Source organism: Sus scrofa, chromosome X (assembly GCF_054392235.1).
Source record: "Sus scrofa isolate SSC_HxYL_T2T_F1_AM1 chromosome X, Sscrofa_HxYL_maternal_Yorkshire_Landrace_v2.0, whole genome shotgun sequence".
Classification (NCBI taxonomy): domain Eukaryota; kingdom Metazoa; phylum Chordata; class Mammalia; order Artiodactyla; family Suidae; genus Sus; species Sus scrofa.
The window spans coordinates 131,969,451-131,983,688 of record NC_139401.1 but is presented as its reverse complement, the minus strand read 5'-3'; the positions used below and the strand labels follow the sequence as shown (position 1 = coordinate 131,983,688).

The window sequence follows — 14,238 nt, the reverse complement described above, 5'->3', positions numbered from 1 at the left end:
CTTTAAAAGATACCTGAGAAGAAGCACAAGAACCAAAAATGTTATGTACATGTAGTCTGCATGGAGGCATTACACAAGTTTAGTGGGAGACTCGGGTTAAAGAGATTCCCAGTAAATCAAGTAGACCCGTGTGTGCTTTGCTGGGGAACAGAATCCGGGGAGCAGGTCGATACTTTTTTTTTTTTTTTTACGATATGACGGAATTACTGCTATAAATTGATCTGTCAGGATGATAGTCCATCTTGACCTTCTGTCTTTTGTTCTCAAAATAAACCCTGGAGAAATATAGAAGGGAGACTGAATGCCTAACCCATATCTATAGCTATCTGTAAGTCTCTCCGTACATATATCTTTTTATATACGTGTAGATCTGTATATCTATATCTGCTTATATATCTGCATACCTATATGTTTTATAGGTATGTACCTGTATATCTATCCATTTATCTCTCTGTACATATCCTGCTAAGTGCCTAATCCATATCTAATCTGTATAGACATATATCTGTATACATATGAACACTGCCTATCTATCTGTATATCGATCTTATATATATGCATATACGTGTGTTTCTATAGCTATGTATATGCATATATCCATATATCTTTCTGTGTATACATATAAATTTATATTTATATCTCTATATATCAAAATGGAGTTTCCGTGGTGGCGCAGCGGAAACGAAGCTGACTAGGAATCATGAGGTTGCGGGTCTGATCCCTGGCCTTGCTCTGTGCATTAAGGATTTGGCATTGCCGTGAGCTGTGGTGCAGGCCACAGATGTGGCTTGGATCCCACATTGCTGTGGCTGTGGTGTAGGCCGGCAGCTGTAGCTCCCATTAGACTTCTGGCCTGGAAACTTCCATAGGCCACGGGTGCAGCCCTAAAAAAAAAAAAAAAAGCCAAAAAAGACCCAAAACTCCCTAAAAACTCCCTAACCCATATCTATATCTACCTCCATATACATCTGTATATATGTTAATACCTGCATATATATCTGTGTATCTATCTGTACATATATATCTATCTGCATATCTATGTGTTTATATAGATATATATCTGCATATCTATCCATATATCTTTCTGCATATATATATCTACATGCCTGACACATATCTATGGCTATCTGTACATATATATTAATAGCTGCATATATACCCAGACATCTATTTTTAGATATCTGTATATCTATCTGTACACTCATATCTGTGTGTGTATATATGTATATATATACCCGCATTATATCTGTATATCTACCTGTATGTATTATCTCTCTGTACTGTATTAATATGTATTAATACATATCTGTATCTCTCTCTGCATGTTTCTATCTGTCTATCTAAACGCCGACGCCACATCTGTATCGACGGGTAGCCTGCATAGAGCAGGTGACAGGACGGGGAGGGGAGAAGTTTCAACTTCTGCCTCTGCTCCCTGGTGGAAACTGGGAGCCAGCTGCTCAGGCCGCAGGGCAGGGTGGGGACAGGAGGAAGGAGGGGGCGACTGAGGGCAGCAGAGCTTGTGCTCATCACTCGTGAAGTCACGGTAGTGGCTGAGGACAGGCCCCTTGGAAACGGCCCACTTCCACACACAGCAGCGCGGGGCTGGACCAGACCGAGGGAGGGGGGAGCGTCCGGCCTCAGAGGGAATCAGGCCGCGGAGGACTTGGTCACGCCTTGGGAAACTCGGCCAGAGCACAGTGTCCCTGGGAGGCTGCCTGAGGCTGCAGAGAATGAGGCTCCGTGCTCTGACCTGCGAGCGGTTCGCTCACGTCAGAAGCGCGGGCCCTGCCCGACGGCCGCGGCTCAGCCTCCTCTGCGCAGACAAGGAGTCTTTTCGAACAAAATGTTTCCACCGTGGAGCGGGCGGGTGGAGAGGCGCCGCTGGGAGGCGTGTGTCTTCTCTGGCCCTCCCCCACGTCGGGGGCGCTGCAGCTCCCATCCAGCAGGGGGTCTGGGTGCAGAGCCTTTCTGGGCCCGGGGTGCAGGGGGCAGAGGCTCCGAGCGCACAGCGAGCGAGCTTCTCCCAGCCAGCATCTCCGCGGGGAGGCGGGAGCCGCGCTCGGACCCTCGGCCGTGAGTACTTGGCAGTGGGGGGGGGCGTGCCTCGTGCCCAGGGGGTCCGGAGGATGCAGCCCTGAGGGACCCCGGGGCTTGCTGTCCCCAGGTGATTCCCCTGACTGCTGGCTGGGAGGTCTGAGGAGGGTGCGGGCCTGGGTCTGGGGGAGGGTCCAGGTCGGCCGAGAGGAAGGCCGGCCCCCTGGGAGGCAACGGAGGACCAAGGCCCCACAGGATCCTCTCTGCGCTGGGAGACCCCCGCGGGGCTGGCCAGGGTGGGTGCCCCCCCAGTTCCACCTCAAGGGGACGCGGAGGGGCAGGGCCTGGGTCTCAGGGGCAGGAAGCTCCTGTGGGCAGAGGGAGGGGCACCGGGCCTGAGGGGAGGCAAGGGGAGGGGCGGGGGGCGAGAAGGGAGCCTGGAGCCCCAAACGGGGGTGGGGGTGTCCCAGAGAAGCCCCCGCCCGCAGGTGGCCCTGGGAGCCGCGGGCGGGATGAGCACGTGGCGGCGTGTCCTGACTTCCGGGTCTCAGAGCATCTGGGGACCTGGTACCAAGAGGGGCGGGGCCTCCAGGGGGCAGAGGGGAGGGTCCCGTGGTGCCTAGGTCAAGGTGAGAACCCTGATGGGGGCCTGGACCCCAAAATTGGGGTGGGGGTGTCCCAGAGAAGCCCCCGCCCGCAGGTGGCCCTGGGAGCCGCGTGTGGGATGAGCACGTGGCCGCGTGTCCTGACATCCGGGTCTCAGAGCATCTGGGGACCTGGTACCAGCAGGGGCAGCGCCTCCAGGGGGCAGAGGGGACAATCCCGGAGGGAGGACGGAGGGGACCCGGGACCCCAGACCAGAGAGGGCCCTGTGGAGGCCGCAGGGCGGGGTGAGCTCGTGGCCGCGTGTCCTGACTTCCGGGTCTCAGAGCGTCTGGGGACCTGGTTCCAGGAGGGGCGGGGCCTCCAGGGGGCAAAGGGGCGATCCCGGAGGGAGGACGGAGGGGACCCGGGACCCCAGACCAGAGTGGGCCCTGGGGAGGCCGCAGGGCGGGGTGAGCACGTGGCCCCGTGTCCCGACTCCCGGACATCCGGGTCTCCGAGAGCCTGGGGACCGCGTCTCAGGCGCGAGGAGGCGGGGCACCCTCAGGTGGGCCGCGAAAGGGCCCCAGGCCTGCCACGTGCTGCCCGAGTCAAGGTCGGTACCCTGAGGGAGGACTGAGGGGACCCTGGAGCCCAGGTCAGAGGGGACCTCTGAGAAGCCCGCGCTGCCGGGGGCGGGGACGCCCAGGCAGGAGGAGCTCACGTGGGGTGCCCCGACTTGCACTTCTGGTCTCAGCGCGCGCGATGGGGACCTGGGGGCAGGAGCGGTTCCTCAGGTGGAGACGGGCCAGCCCAGGACCCACGGGGATTTTCGGTGGAGACCCTGGGGGAGGGTGGGGCCCTGGATCCCAGCCCGAGGGGCCCCCTCTCGGCCCCTGCCATCACTCTGCTCCTGGGTTTCGGGTGCCACCCCCTGATGGCAGCCTTGCACTTGGACCAGGTGAGGGTCCGGGTTGCCCGCCAGGAGGCTGCTGGTGGGCAGAGGGTGGGCCGGGCTCCCTCTGGCAGTGAGGGAGGACCCGAGGGAAGACTGCAGGTCCCTGCTCCCGCAGAGCTGGGACCCACGGCCGCGGCCGCCCCTGCCCCACCCTCAGGAGCCCGGGCAGGGAGCCCCCCCTCCTGCCAGGTCCTGGGGGTGCCAATGCCCCGGCCAGGGGGCAGTCCGGGTCAGCAGAGGTCAGGCCAGATGTGGGGCCCGTCACCCGCTTCCATTCCTTGCAAGGAATGGCTTTCGAGGAGTTTCCCTCAGACCAGCCGCGGGGAGGATCCCGGCCGGGCTGGGGGGAAAGGGAGCAGCTGCCTGAGCCCGGGGGGTCGGGGGGAGACCACCCACCCGGGACTGGGGGGCCTCCCAGAGTCCCACCCACCCCTCCTACCAGCACTGAGGGCCCCGGGCTGTGCCACGGTCTACACCCGCGGTGCCCCTCCATTCCTCTTACAGCGTCTCCAGGAACCGGAGGTGAAGGCCCAGGTGTGAGGCCCGCATCCTCGTGTCACAGAGCAGGAGGCCCAGGCCGTGCCAGGCATCCAGGTGAGGTGTGGGCCCCGAGTGTGGACCCGGGGGCTCCCCATCCCAGAGCAGAGGGGACCCCACAAGGCCAAGTCACCCCATCCCCAGGGACCCCCAGATCCACACGCTGAGCCGGCTGCACCCTGAGGAGCCACCTTGCGTCCCCCTTCAGGGTCACAGGGGACAGGCCGCCCAGGAGGAGGGCCCCTGTGAGGCCCAAGAGCCCCCCCTAAGGAGGAGAGGTGTAGGGAGGTGGCTGCGGTGCTCAGCCCGGGCCCCTCCCCCTCCCTCTGTCCCAGGCCCAGGGCCCTCATCTGTCACCTGCCCACATTCCTTTCAGCTGTCCGGCCCCGTTCTCATGCCTCCGTTTCAGCGGAAAGAGCTCTGCAAGATGCAGAAGGAACTCGAGGACCCGGCAGAGGCCCACAGCCTGACGGAGGCCCTGCTGTTTTGGGGTGAGGAAGAGCCTGCCTCCCCCTCGAGCTCCCCCTCCTCCGTCTCCTCTTCCTCCTCGGCCCTGTTCCTGGGCCCCCTGGCTGGGGGCGCTGAGGCTGGGCCCCCCAGTCCCCCCCTGACCCCTCGAGGTGTCTGGCCCTCGCCCCCGCCCTGGAGCGAATCCGAGGATGATGCTTCCAGCAGCCAAGATGGTGAGAGCCCGGGTCCCTGGCCCGACCAGGAGCAAGCTGCTGCCCCCGAGCTCGGCCCACTGCAGCAGAAGGTGGCTGACCTGGTGGGGTTCCTGCTCCTCAAGTATTGCACCAAGGAGCCCATCACCAAGGCAGAGATGCTGAGCGTGGTCCTCGGAGATGCCCAGGACCGCTTCCCCGACGTCCTGCGCCGCGCCTCCGAGTGCATGCTGCTGGTCTTTGGCTTGGATGTGAAGGAGGTGGACCCCGGCGAGCACACCTACGCCCTGGTCCCCATCCTGGGCCTCACCTGGGATGGGGTGCTGAGCGGTCACGAGCTGAGCCTGCCCAAGACCGGCCTCCTGGTGATCGTCCTGGGCGTGATCCTCCTGCAGGGGGACCGCGCCCCCGAGGAGGTGGTCTGGGGAGCCCTGGGCAGTCTGGGGCTGTGTGTGGGGAGCGAGCACTGCATCTATGGGGAGCCCAGGGCGCTCCTCACCCAGGCGTGTGTGCAGGAGGGGTACCTGGAGTACCGCCAGGTGCCCCACAGCGACCCCGCCCGCTACGAGTTCCTCTGGGGTCCCCGGGCCCACGCGGAGACCAGCAGGTTGCAAGTCCTGGAGCATCTGTTTGGCGTTCGTGGGAGGGGTTCCAGGTCCTGCCCATCCCCAGCTGAGGAGGCCGTGAGCGAGGAGGAAGAGGGGCCCTGAGCCCGAGGGGCGCCCAGGCTCCTTGCAGGCCCCCGGCCCGCAGCTTGTCCTGCGGGCCGGGAAGGGAGGCGGAGCCTTCGCTCTGTGTTTGAAGAGCGAGCAGTCAGCCTGCCAAGGAGCGGGGGCCGGGCGAGGGGGGCACACGGCGTGGGGCAGCCTTGGGTGCCGTTTCTTTGTGAGCCCGTGGGTGTTCAGCCCTGTTTCCCTCAGTTGTGTTTCCAATGATGATCTCTTACTAGAAGGAGTGTCCAAGGTCGTGAGTGACCTTGCTCTCCCCCGTAGTTGTCCTTACCCAGTTCTAGAGTGAGACATGTGCTCTTTTGTCAGAGAGATTGGGAAATGTCCCATTTTATTTTGTGATCCCGAGCAAGAGGACGTGCAATGAGAATGGTTTTGGAAATGCGGAAGTGCTTAGCCGTCGTAGAGAGGGAGCATGATTTGCAGCATTAAAAGACTTCAAAGCAGTTAAGTGTCATTTCTTTTTATTTATGTTGCTTTCGTCTTTTTAGGGCCACTGCCATGGCACAGGGAGGTTCCCAGGCGAGGGGTCCAGTCGGCGCTGCAGCCGCTGGCCTACACCACAGCCCCAGCAACACGGGCTCCGCGCCTCGTCTGCGACCTCCACCACAGCTCAAGGCAATGCAGGACCCTTAACCCGCTGAGCGAGGCCAGGGATCGAACCCGCGTCGTCATGGATACTGGTTGGGCGGCTAACTGCTGAGCCACGACGGGAGCTCCAAGTGTTACTTCCTATGCTCTCGTCTGTCGTTGGGTGAAAGTGAAATGTCCACGTGCAGCGGGCTCTCTGTTGGTTATTGAGGAAAGCAGGAGACGAGGCATCTGCCTCCCTGAGACCTCTGCTCACTGGCTCATTCATTCCCAGGCTTTCACTGAGCCTCTGCTGTCTGGGTGGCCCTATGTTCCCAGTGGGGCCACTGGCAAATCAGGACACGGCCCTCACCTAGAATGATCGTCTGGGAGCCGCAGTGACCACAAGCACAGTGGGGAGACGCCCCCCGCCCCCCGAGTCCCACCGAGCAAGTCCAGGAAAGGGTGAGCGCCTTGGGGTAGAGAGGGAGCTCTCGGGTGGGTGTGGCCCGAGCCAGGGCAGGGTGGAGCTTGGGCAAACTGGTTGCCCACATCGGCTGGCCCTGCCCCTTCAGGCCCCACAGGTCACCCTTCGGTACCCTGAGCCCTTGTCACGACCCCTCTCTCTGCCACCCTTGGTGGTTGAATGGCATTTCCCTGTCCCGGACACCCACCGTCCCTGGACAGCCTGGGAGCAGAAGGAGCATCCAGGGCCAGCCTGGCCTCTCCTCTGGCGGCCCGAGCCCGGGAGGCTCTCGAGCCTCTGCCGGGCTGTCCCGGGCCAGCGTGGGAAGGCCCTTCCCACTCTGGGCGGTGCTGGGGGAGCACAGGGGCTGCCACTGCCCCAGCCAGGAGGTCGCCGGGGCAGCCGGTGTCAGGCCCCACCCAGACAGCGAGTTCAACCTCTGGAAGCGACCGGGTGGCTGGAGTCACACGTGGAACCGGCCTCTCACTGAGGTCAGGCTGCCGAGATTTTGTAAAGCGTGTGCAAAGCAGCTCCGTTGATATCACACGTCTGCACATCGGCCCCTTTCTCTAGAGACTGCCACGAAAGCCAGGTCCACACGGGCTGAGGTGTGGGGGAAAGTGGTTTTTCACTAGCAGCCTGTCCCGGAGTTTGTGTTGTGGAGGCCGGCAGCTGCAGCCCGGATCCAACCCCCAGCCCGGGACCGTCCAGGGGCCGCGGGCGTGGCCCTAAAGAGCAAACACAAAACGTCCAGGGCAGCATCTGGGCAGCGGGATTCCAGGCCAGGAGGCACTGGGGAGTCCCCGCCGAGGAGGAGAGAAAGGGGCTCCTTGCCCTGAAGGCGGGCGGGGGCCCCAGGTCCCCCTGCACCCGGGGACAGGGAGCCAGCAGCTGGGCCGGGGCCTCGGGCCAGGTCTGCGGCCTCCAGGGTCCCAGCGCTCATGTCCCCCGCGGCCCCCCTCGGGGCCTCGGCTGCGGCCGCCAAAGCGGACCCAGGGCCCCGACTTTCGGTTCCGGGGGCTGCCGCGGGCACGCCCTCCGCCCAGGTCTCAGGCCCCGCGGGCGGCGTCTGCGCCCCCTGGGCTCCACGGGAAGCGCCTGGGCTTCGCTGCCTGTGCTGCCTGAGACCATCGCTCTTTCGAGAGGCCCGTCCCCGAGCACAGGCACCCCGGGCTCCGGGGCGCAGCCGCCAGAGGGCCCGCCACGTGACAGCCTCGGGGTGCTGAGCTCAGCCAGGGAAGGAGGAGAGACCAGAAACGTGTCACCGGACCCAGGCCCTGCAGGGAAAGCCACAGTCACCCTGCCGTGCAGACACCAGCGAGTGGCCGCGCCCCGGACACGCAGGCCTCCAGCAGGGACGGCCACCTCCACGGCTGTGCGTCTGAGGACAGGACGGAAGGGCACCTGCGCGGGCTCGGCAGGAGGAGCCGAGGCCTGACCCCGCTCATCTGTAGAGGGAGGACCCCAGGGACACAGTGTCCCGGCACCAGCCCGTGCCCTCGCTGCGTTCTCGTCCTCGCGGAGCCCTTCCAGGGTCTTCTGTCAGGAGCGGAGGCACATGTCCGGTCGCCAAGTGTCTACAGGCGGCTCGAGGCCCTTGGGGTAGGAGGGGTGCCCCAGGCCTTCTTCCCCGCCCCGCCACACAGAGACACCCGAGGGGACCGCAAGCGCCCAGCGCCCCAGCACAGAGGCTCTGAACCCTCGTTGGGAGCAGACAACCACTCGTGGTGCCAGGGTGCTCTTTATTGCCCTGCCCGTGCTCTGACCGCAGGAGCGCCTCTATGGGTGCTCTTCTGGGGGCCCGGCCCGAGGTGGCAGGTGTCCTGGGAAACCCCAGTGGCCAGGGCAGTCGTGGAAGGGGCTTGGGGGTTGGGGGATCTCCTGCGGGCAGGCGGCGGGTCTGGCCGCCGCGACAGGTGCCCAGGGGGCACAAAGAGGAAGCAGCTCAGGGGGCAGGCTGAGCAGCTGGGGCGGCACGGCCGCCGGGCCCACCAGGGACCCGTAAGGAGCCACCTGGGTGGGAGGCACAGTGACACAGAGCCAGGGGAACTCGACAGGCCAGGCCACCTGGGCCAGGACGGGGACGAAGGGCTCGCACGTCTGGGTGCCCTTGTCCTGCATGGTGGCCTGCAGGTCGGGCACCGCGTGGGGATCGCTCCCCAGAGGGGCCGGGGGCACAGAGGGCGTCGGGGCCAGGCCGGCGAGATGGTGGGGCTCCTGCCTGGGCTCTGCAGAGAGGGCGAGGCCGCCTGGTGGCTCCATCACGGGAAAGGCCGGGGCCGGGGCCGCCGGCCTGCCGCCCTCCTGGCGCGAGGTCGATTTCACGCCCACTCTCCTCTTCATCCTCCTCAGCAGCTGCGGGCAGTCCCTCTTAAACCAGGGGCTGCGGTAATACTGGATCTGAGGTGCACCGTGTGCAGACAAAGAAAGCAAGCCCCAGTCACAGGACGGTGGCGGCGGCGGCCTCGACGGCCACCTCGCGGGGCCCCCGCGCTCTCACCCCCGCCCCCAGGCCTCTCTGGAGACCGAGCGAAGGCCAAGGTCCCGAGGAGAAGCTGTGCACCAGCCTTTCCATCGTGCACGCTGCCGTTCTCGCCCCTGCCTCGCCCTCGGGAAATGCCTGACCGCGGCCACTCAGGACACGGGGCACGAGGCCCAGGGCAGGGCCTGGGAGTTTGCGGACTGGAGGTAGAAAGGCACGGTGGCTTTGGCAGGGCCCGTCAGGTGGCCACACCAGGCCCCCTTGCTGGGAGTCCCCGGCGCCCCCTGACCTCGGCAGGCACGCCTTCCACCTGCGCGCGCGAGCCCCCTTCCGTGGGCTTCGCACGCTGCTCTGGGCCAGCACTTCCCAGGGCCAGACCGGACCTGCTGCTGCCCAGGAAAGCCCCCCCTTCCCTTCCAGCCCGGGGCTGGGGCCCTCGCGGTGCGCACACCTCCCCGCCCCCCGCCTCGGAGGCTGCTCGTCCCCAAGCTGGGGGACACGCAGGCCGGGCGCTTCCAGGTCCTCTCCTTCCCCAGAGGGGCGGAGCTGCAAGCGCCCTGCAGCTGGGGACACGTGCCACCTGCCTTGGTGGCTTGCGAAAGGCTCACCGGGGAGAGGGAGGCCCCAGCACCCTCCCGCAGCGATGCAAACCCCGGAGAAACCCAAGGCAGAAACCCAGAAGCCTCCGGCCCTGGTCCTCTGCGCCCTGGGCACCCGCAGCAGCGCCCGCCCCAGCCACCCCGCCGGTCCCCGCCTGCCGCTGCCTCCCAGCTCTCCCGCCACGCCCGGCCTGGCTCCGCTGCCGGCCGGCCCTGGGCTTGTCCCCCCCCCCCGGCCCCCCGAGGCCCCCCTCCCCTGTACCTTGCTGAGGATGGAGATGGGCCTCCCCTCGTGGAGGAAGCTGGTCTGGCAGACGGACGTGTGCACGTCCTGCCGCGTTTTACTGAACCCGTAGAGGTTGAGCTGGCGGGCGAAACTCTTGATGGAGTCCGTCTGGAAGACCTTGGCCCGGCCGGCCCGCTCCAAGACCTCCTTCTGGAACAGCTTCTCGTTGATGCCTATGCAGGCCCCGTCCTCGTCCCACCAGATGGACGTGAACTCCTCACTGCTGACGATCCTCCACAGCTTCTCGGGGAAGGGGAGGGACAGCAGGCTGGCCTCCCCCTGGGACGGGGCCCTGCCGACGGCGGGCGGCCTCCTGAACAAAGGCTCTTCCATCAGAGCCTGGAAAGCAGCCTCCTCGAGGAGCAGCCTGAGGTCCGGGCGCCCGGCCGGCCCCGGAGGGCCCAGCGCCAGCCCGGCCTCGGCCTCGGCCTCCGGGGGAGCCCAGCTCGCCGAGCCGAGGGCCGGGGCGCCTGTGGCGGGAGGAAGAGGCGGCCGGCCGGCCGCGGGGCCCTCCTCGTCTCCAGCCATGCGCAGAGGCCGTGTGTCCCACCTTCGGGCGGCCGGGACACTGCAGGGTGGCCAGCAGCACCCCGGGCTCACAATGCCTCTCGGCCTGTCATAAAGGGATGGTTGCTCGGGGCGCTGACATCACCCAGTGACCTAACAAGGGGCCAGGGGCCACACGGGCGGGTCCGCGTGTCAGCATGCCGTGCCACGCCCGGTCCCTGCAGAGGCCCGGGGACACTCGTGCACGGGTGCGACGCCGCAGCCCGAGCGCTGCTGCTGCACACCGGGCCCGGCCTTCTCGTCCTGCAGCTCCGGGGCCAGGCAGATGCACACGGCCGGACGTCGGGCCGACGAGGTCCGAGCTGCCCTCCGAGGCCACGGGCCTCGACGGCCGCGAACAGCAGCCGTGCTTCCCGGCACCAGGCCACGTCCAGCTCGGGTTTCCACCGTCCCCCACCCCCACTGCCTCTGCACCGTCACGGGCCTGCAAACCCCAGTGCCCGGCCCAGTGGGGAGAGCCAGGGCCGGGCCAGGAGAGGCCGAGGCTGGCCCCGCAGCCCCGCCGTCCCCCTGCTGCGTGGCTCGCCTGGAGCCTCCGCTGCCTCCCGCGGGTAACTGCATATTCCTAGAGCACGTGCTTCCCCGGGTCCTGAGACCTCGAGGAACGCCCAGCAGGGGCCACGGTTCCCGACACTTTCCTCAGAGCTCCTGCGGTTCCGGAGAAGGGCGAGGGGTCACACAGCAGGTCTGAGCGCTGCGGCGCGAAGAACCGATCCACCGCTGGCCTTTGGGCACCAGTGGGACTCCTTCCATCACCAGCAAGGGGTGTGCTTCCTGCCCGATGGCTGCAAACCATGGACGCCCCCTGGCTGAAGCGTCTTAGAGACAGCTAGGGCACGCGGCACAGAAACCGCGGTGTTTTCTGGAGCCGTGAGCGGTGCACAGCGCCGACGGGACGGGGCGATGCCTCAGGCCCAGCGGAAAGCTGCGTTCTGTCGTGGACAGTCTGGGGAGCCGAGAGCAGCCCGTATTCATGTCCAAACTGCCCCTTAGGACTCCTTAGACAAGCTCACCAACCCCGCACCCTCGGCTGGCCGTGGCCATCAGGGTTCCCTTCAGGGGAAAGGAAGAAAGATCTGTGCGAGAGGAGAGAGAGCAACACCTTCCATGTCCTTTGCTTGCAGAGCGCAGCGCAAGTTCTGTTGTGGGTCCATCGGTGCAGGCAGTCTCGGCCCTGCCCTGGAACCCTGGAACCTGCCCACTTAGCCCACATTCCCCTGCATTTGTTCTGTCAGACCAGTGGGTCAGGCCACACCAAGTAACCTGGAGCTTCTAGCTCAGAGGGTCAGTGAAAATTGAGCCACCTCCTGTTACCCCTCTGCGGACTCATGCCCTAGGCTACTCTCACCTTCCTGAGTTCTTTGTGTATAGAGTCCTGCCACCTACCCCAGCTCTAAGACCTGGATTTCTGTGCAATCCCCCCCCATTTCCCCCCACCTTGAGTCCTTACCTTGAAACACTTGGGGTTCGCCACCAAATTCCAGAATTCTAGCCACCAAATTACTGTCCTCGTACTGAGGGCCGCCCCGTTACCATGTCATCAGCCATCCCTGAGGCAAACATTCATCCATTGTTCCCTGTTCTTCCCTGCAAGGTTTGTCTGGTTTTGGAGCCCCTGTCATAGCAAGACAGTTCAACCAGCAACATTGTCCCTTGTCACAAAACCTTTGTGAGCTAAGAATATAATTCTGCTTATAAAAATATGGGCAAAACCCCACGGGATCCTCAGGAATCTGTTCCAAAATTCAGTTCCCTGTCACAGCACAGAATAGTCCATTTGGATGCTTGGAGCTTTCAAAGTCATCATGTTCATGTCAATGCCTGGAAAACGATACATAATTTAGACATTACTGGTGTTTTTAAAAATGTGTATTTCAAAGCCACGCAGATTCTAACTTAGTAACTGGTGAGATGAAACACGCTGGATGAAACGATGAAATCGCTTCAAAAAGTGTCACAAAGAGAACTACCAACAATGATCACGGGACTTGCAGATGCGCTAAAACTCTGCCCAAAGAGTGGCCTCAGCAAAAAAAATGTTAGAGTAAGAACCTGCTAATATCTCTCCTTCACAAAAGCCGTGAGCAAACTGCAAAACTGCAGGAATCAGGAATGAAAGCGGGACACATCACTAATACCCTTCCAGGAAAATGAAGGGTGAGAAGAGAGCTCCATGAACAACCCGCTAGCAAATTAGATGAGATAGATGAAAAGGACAACTTCCTAGAAAGATACAAACTAGAAAAACTGATTTAAAAGAAATAGAGGAGTTCCCGTCGTGGCGCAGTGGTTAACGAATCCGACTAGGAACCACGAGGTTGCGGGTTCGATCCCTGGCCTCGCTCAGTGGGTTAAGGATCCAGTGTTGCCATGAGCTGTGGTGTAGGTGGCAGACGCGGCCCAGATCCTGCATGGCTGTGGCTCTGGCGTAGGCCAGCGGCTACAACTCCGATTGGGCCCCTAGCCTGGGAACCTCCATATGCCGCAGGAGTGGCCCTAGAAAAGGCAAAAAGACAATAAATAAATAAATAAATAAATAAATAAATAAAATACAAAGAAATAGAAAATCTGGAGTTCCCATCGTGGCGCAGTGGTTAACGAATCCGACTAGGAACCATGAGGTTGCGGGTTCGGTCCCTGCCCTTGCTCAGGGGGTTAACGATCCGGCATTGCCGTGAGCTGTGGTGTAGGTTGCAGACGCGGCTCGGATCCCACGTTGCTGTGGCTCTGGCGTAGGCTGGTGGCTACGGCTCCGATTCAACCCCTAGCCTGGGAACCTCCATATGCCGCGGAAGCGGCCCAAGAAATAGCAACAACAACAACAACAAAAAGACAAAAGACAAAAAAAAAAAAAAAGAAATAGAAAATCTGTGTAGACCTATACCATGTAAAGGGCTTGCATTAGTCACCAAACCCTTGCACCCAAGAAAAGCCTCAAACCATATGGCTTCACTGGGTACCTGTACCGAATGTTTCGAGAGATAGATGAAAAGGCAACACTTCCTACTTCATTCTAGGAGGCTGGTACTACCCTGACAACTAATCCAGGTAAAGAGAACACAGGAAAAGAAAGTATAGATCCCTACCTCTTATGAACACAGATGCAAAAATCCTCAACCAGATACTCTCGAGATGAATCCAGTAGCCTAAATAAAGGATTACACGCTATGACCAAAGGGGATTTATCCCATGAATGCAAGGTTGTATCAACTTAGGAAAAGCAATCAATAGAACGTACGGTCCTCTCCAAAGACAACATAAAACACCCCTTTGTGACAGCAACACTCACCAAACTGACAGGAGGTATGGTAGGCTGAAAATCGGCTCCCTAGATCCATCAACACCCCAAACCTTGGAACCTATGGATACTGTCTTCTACAACAAATGCTTTGCAGGTGTCATTAAGACTCTTGAGATGGGAAGATTATCCTTGATGATTTAAATGGGCTCTAAAGTCAATGCCATGTATCTTCATCCGAGGTCTATTTGACATGCACAGAGGAGGAAAAGGACATGTGACTACACTCAGAGAGCTATTTAATATGCTGGCCTTGGTGACTGGAGGAATGCTGCCGCAAGATAAGGGATGCCCTCGGGCGCAGGAAGCTACAAGAAACAAGGAACGGATCCTTTCTTAGAGCCTCTGGAGGGAGGGAATCCTGCTGACACCTGGTCTTCAGCCAGGTGAGGCAGATTTTCATACTTCCGGCCTCTAGGCCTGGGAAAGCAGAAAGGAGCGTTGTGTTAAGCCATCACGTGTGTGG

The 14,238-nt window shown here is 61.7% G+C and overlaps 2 protein-coding genes across 2 annotated transcripts; one reads left to right on the top strand and one right to left on the bottom strand.

Moving 5' to 3' along the window:
* The first annotated feature begins 1,642 nt into the window (after nucleotides 1-1,642).
* LOC100513259 (melanoma-associated antigen 8) lies at nucleotides 1,643-5,950 on the top strand. Its single transcript, XM_021080284.2, has 3 exons — nucleotides 1,643-2,076; nucleotides 4,082-4,171; nucleotides 4,491-5,950. Exon 3 carries the CDS (start codon nucleotides 4,509-4,511, stop codon nucleotides 5,484-5,486), a length of 978 nt encoding a protein of 325 aa, XP_020935943.1. The 5' UTR covers nucleotides 1,643-2,076; nucleotides 4,082-4,171; nucleotides 4,491-4,508; the 3' UTR covers nucleotides 5,487-5,950.
* A 2,312-nt stretch (nucleotides 5,951-8,262) lies between these two features.
* Nucleotides 8,263-13,077, bottom strand: LOC146394817 (heat shock transcription factor, X-linked-like). Its single transcript, XM_085006997.1, has 2 exons — nucleotides 9,884-13,077; nucleotides 8,263-8,940 (listed from the first exon to the last, which is right to left on the bottom strand). The coding sequence occupies exons 1-2, from the start codon at nucleotides 10,433-10,435 to the stop codon at nucleotides 8,320-8,322; spliced, it is 1,173 nt and encodes a 390-aa protein (XP_084863123.1). The 5' UTR covers nucleotides 10,436-13,077; the 3' UTR covers nucleotides 8,263-8,319.
* Between the last annotated feature and the right edge of the window lie 1,161 nt (nucleotides 13,078-14,238).

Coding starts and splice junctions, on each gene's coding strand:
- LOC146394817 (XM_085006997.1), bottom strand. CDS start 10,435: ATGGCTGGAGACGAGGAGGGCCCCGCGGCCGGCCGGCCGCCTCTTCCT. Junction 8,941..9,883: donor CCATCTCCATCCTCAGCAAG/GTACAGGGGAGG, acceptor GGTGCACCTCAG/ATCCAGTATTACCGCAGCCC.
- LOC100513259 (XM_021080284.2), top strand. CDS start 4,509: ATGCCTCCGTTTCAGCGGAAAGAGCTCTGCAAGATGCAGAAGGAACTC.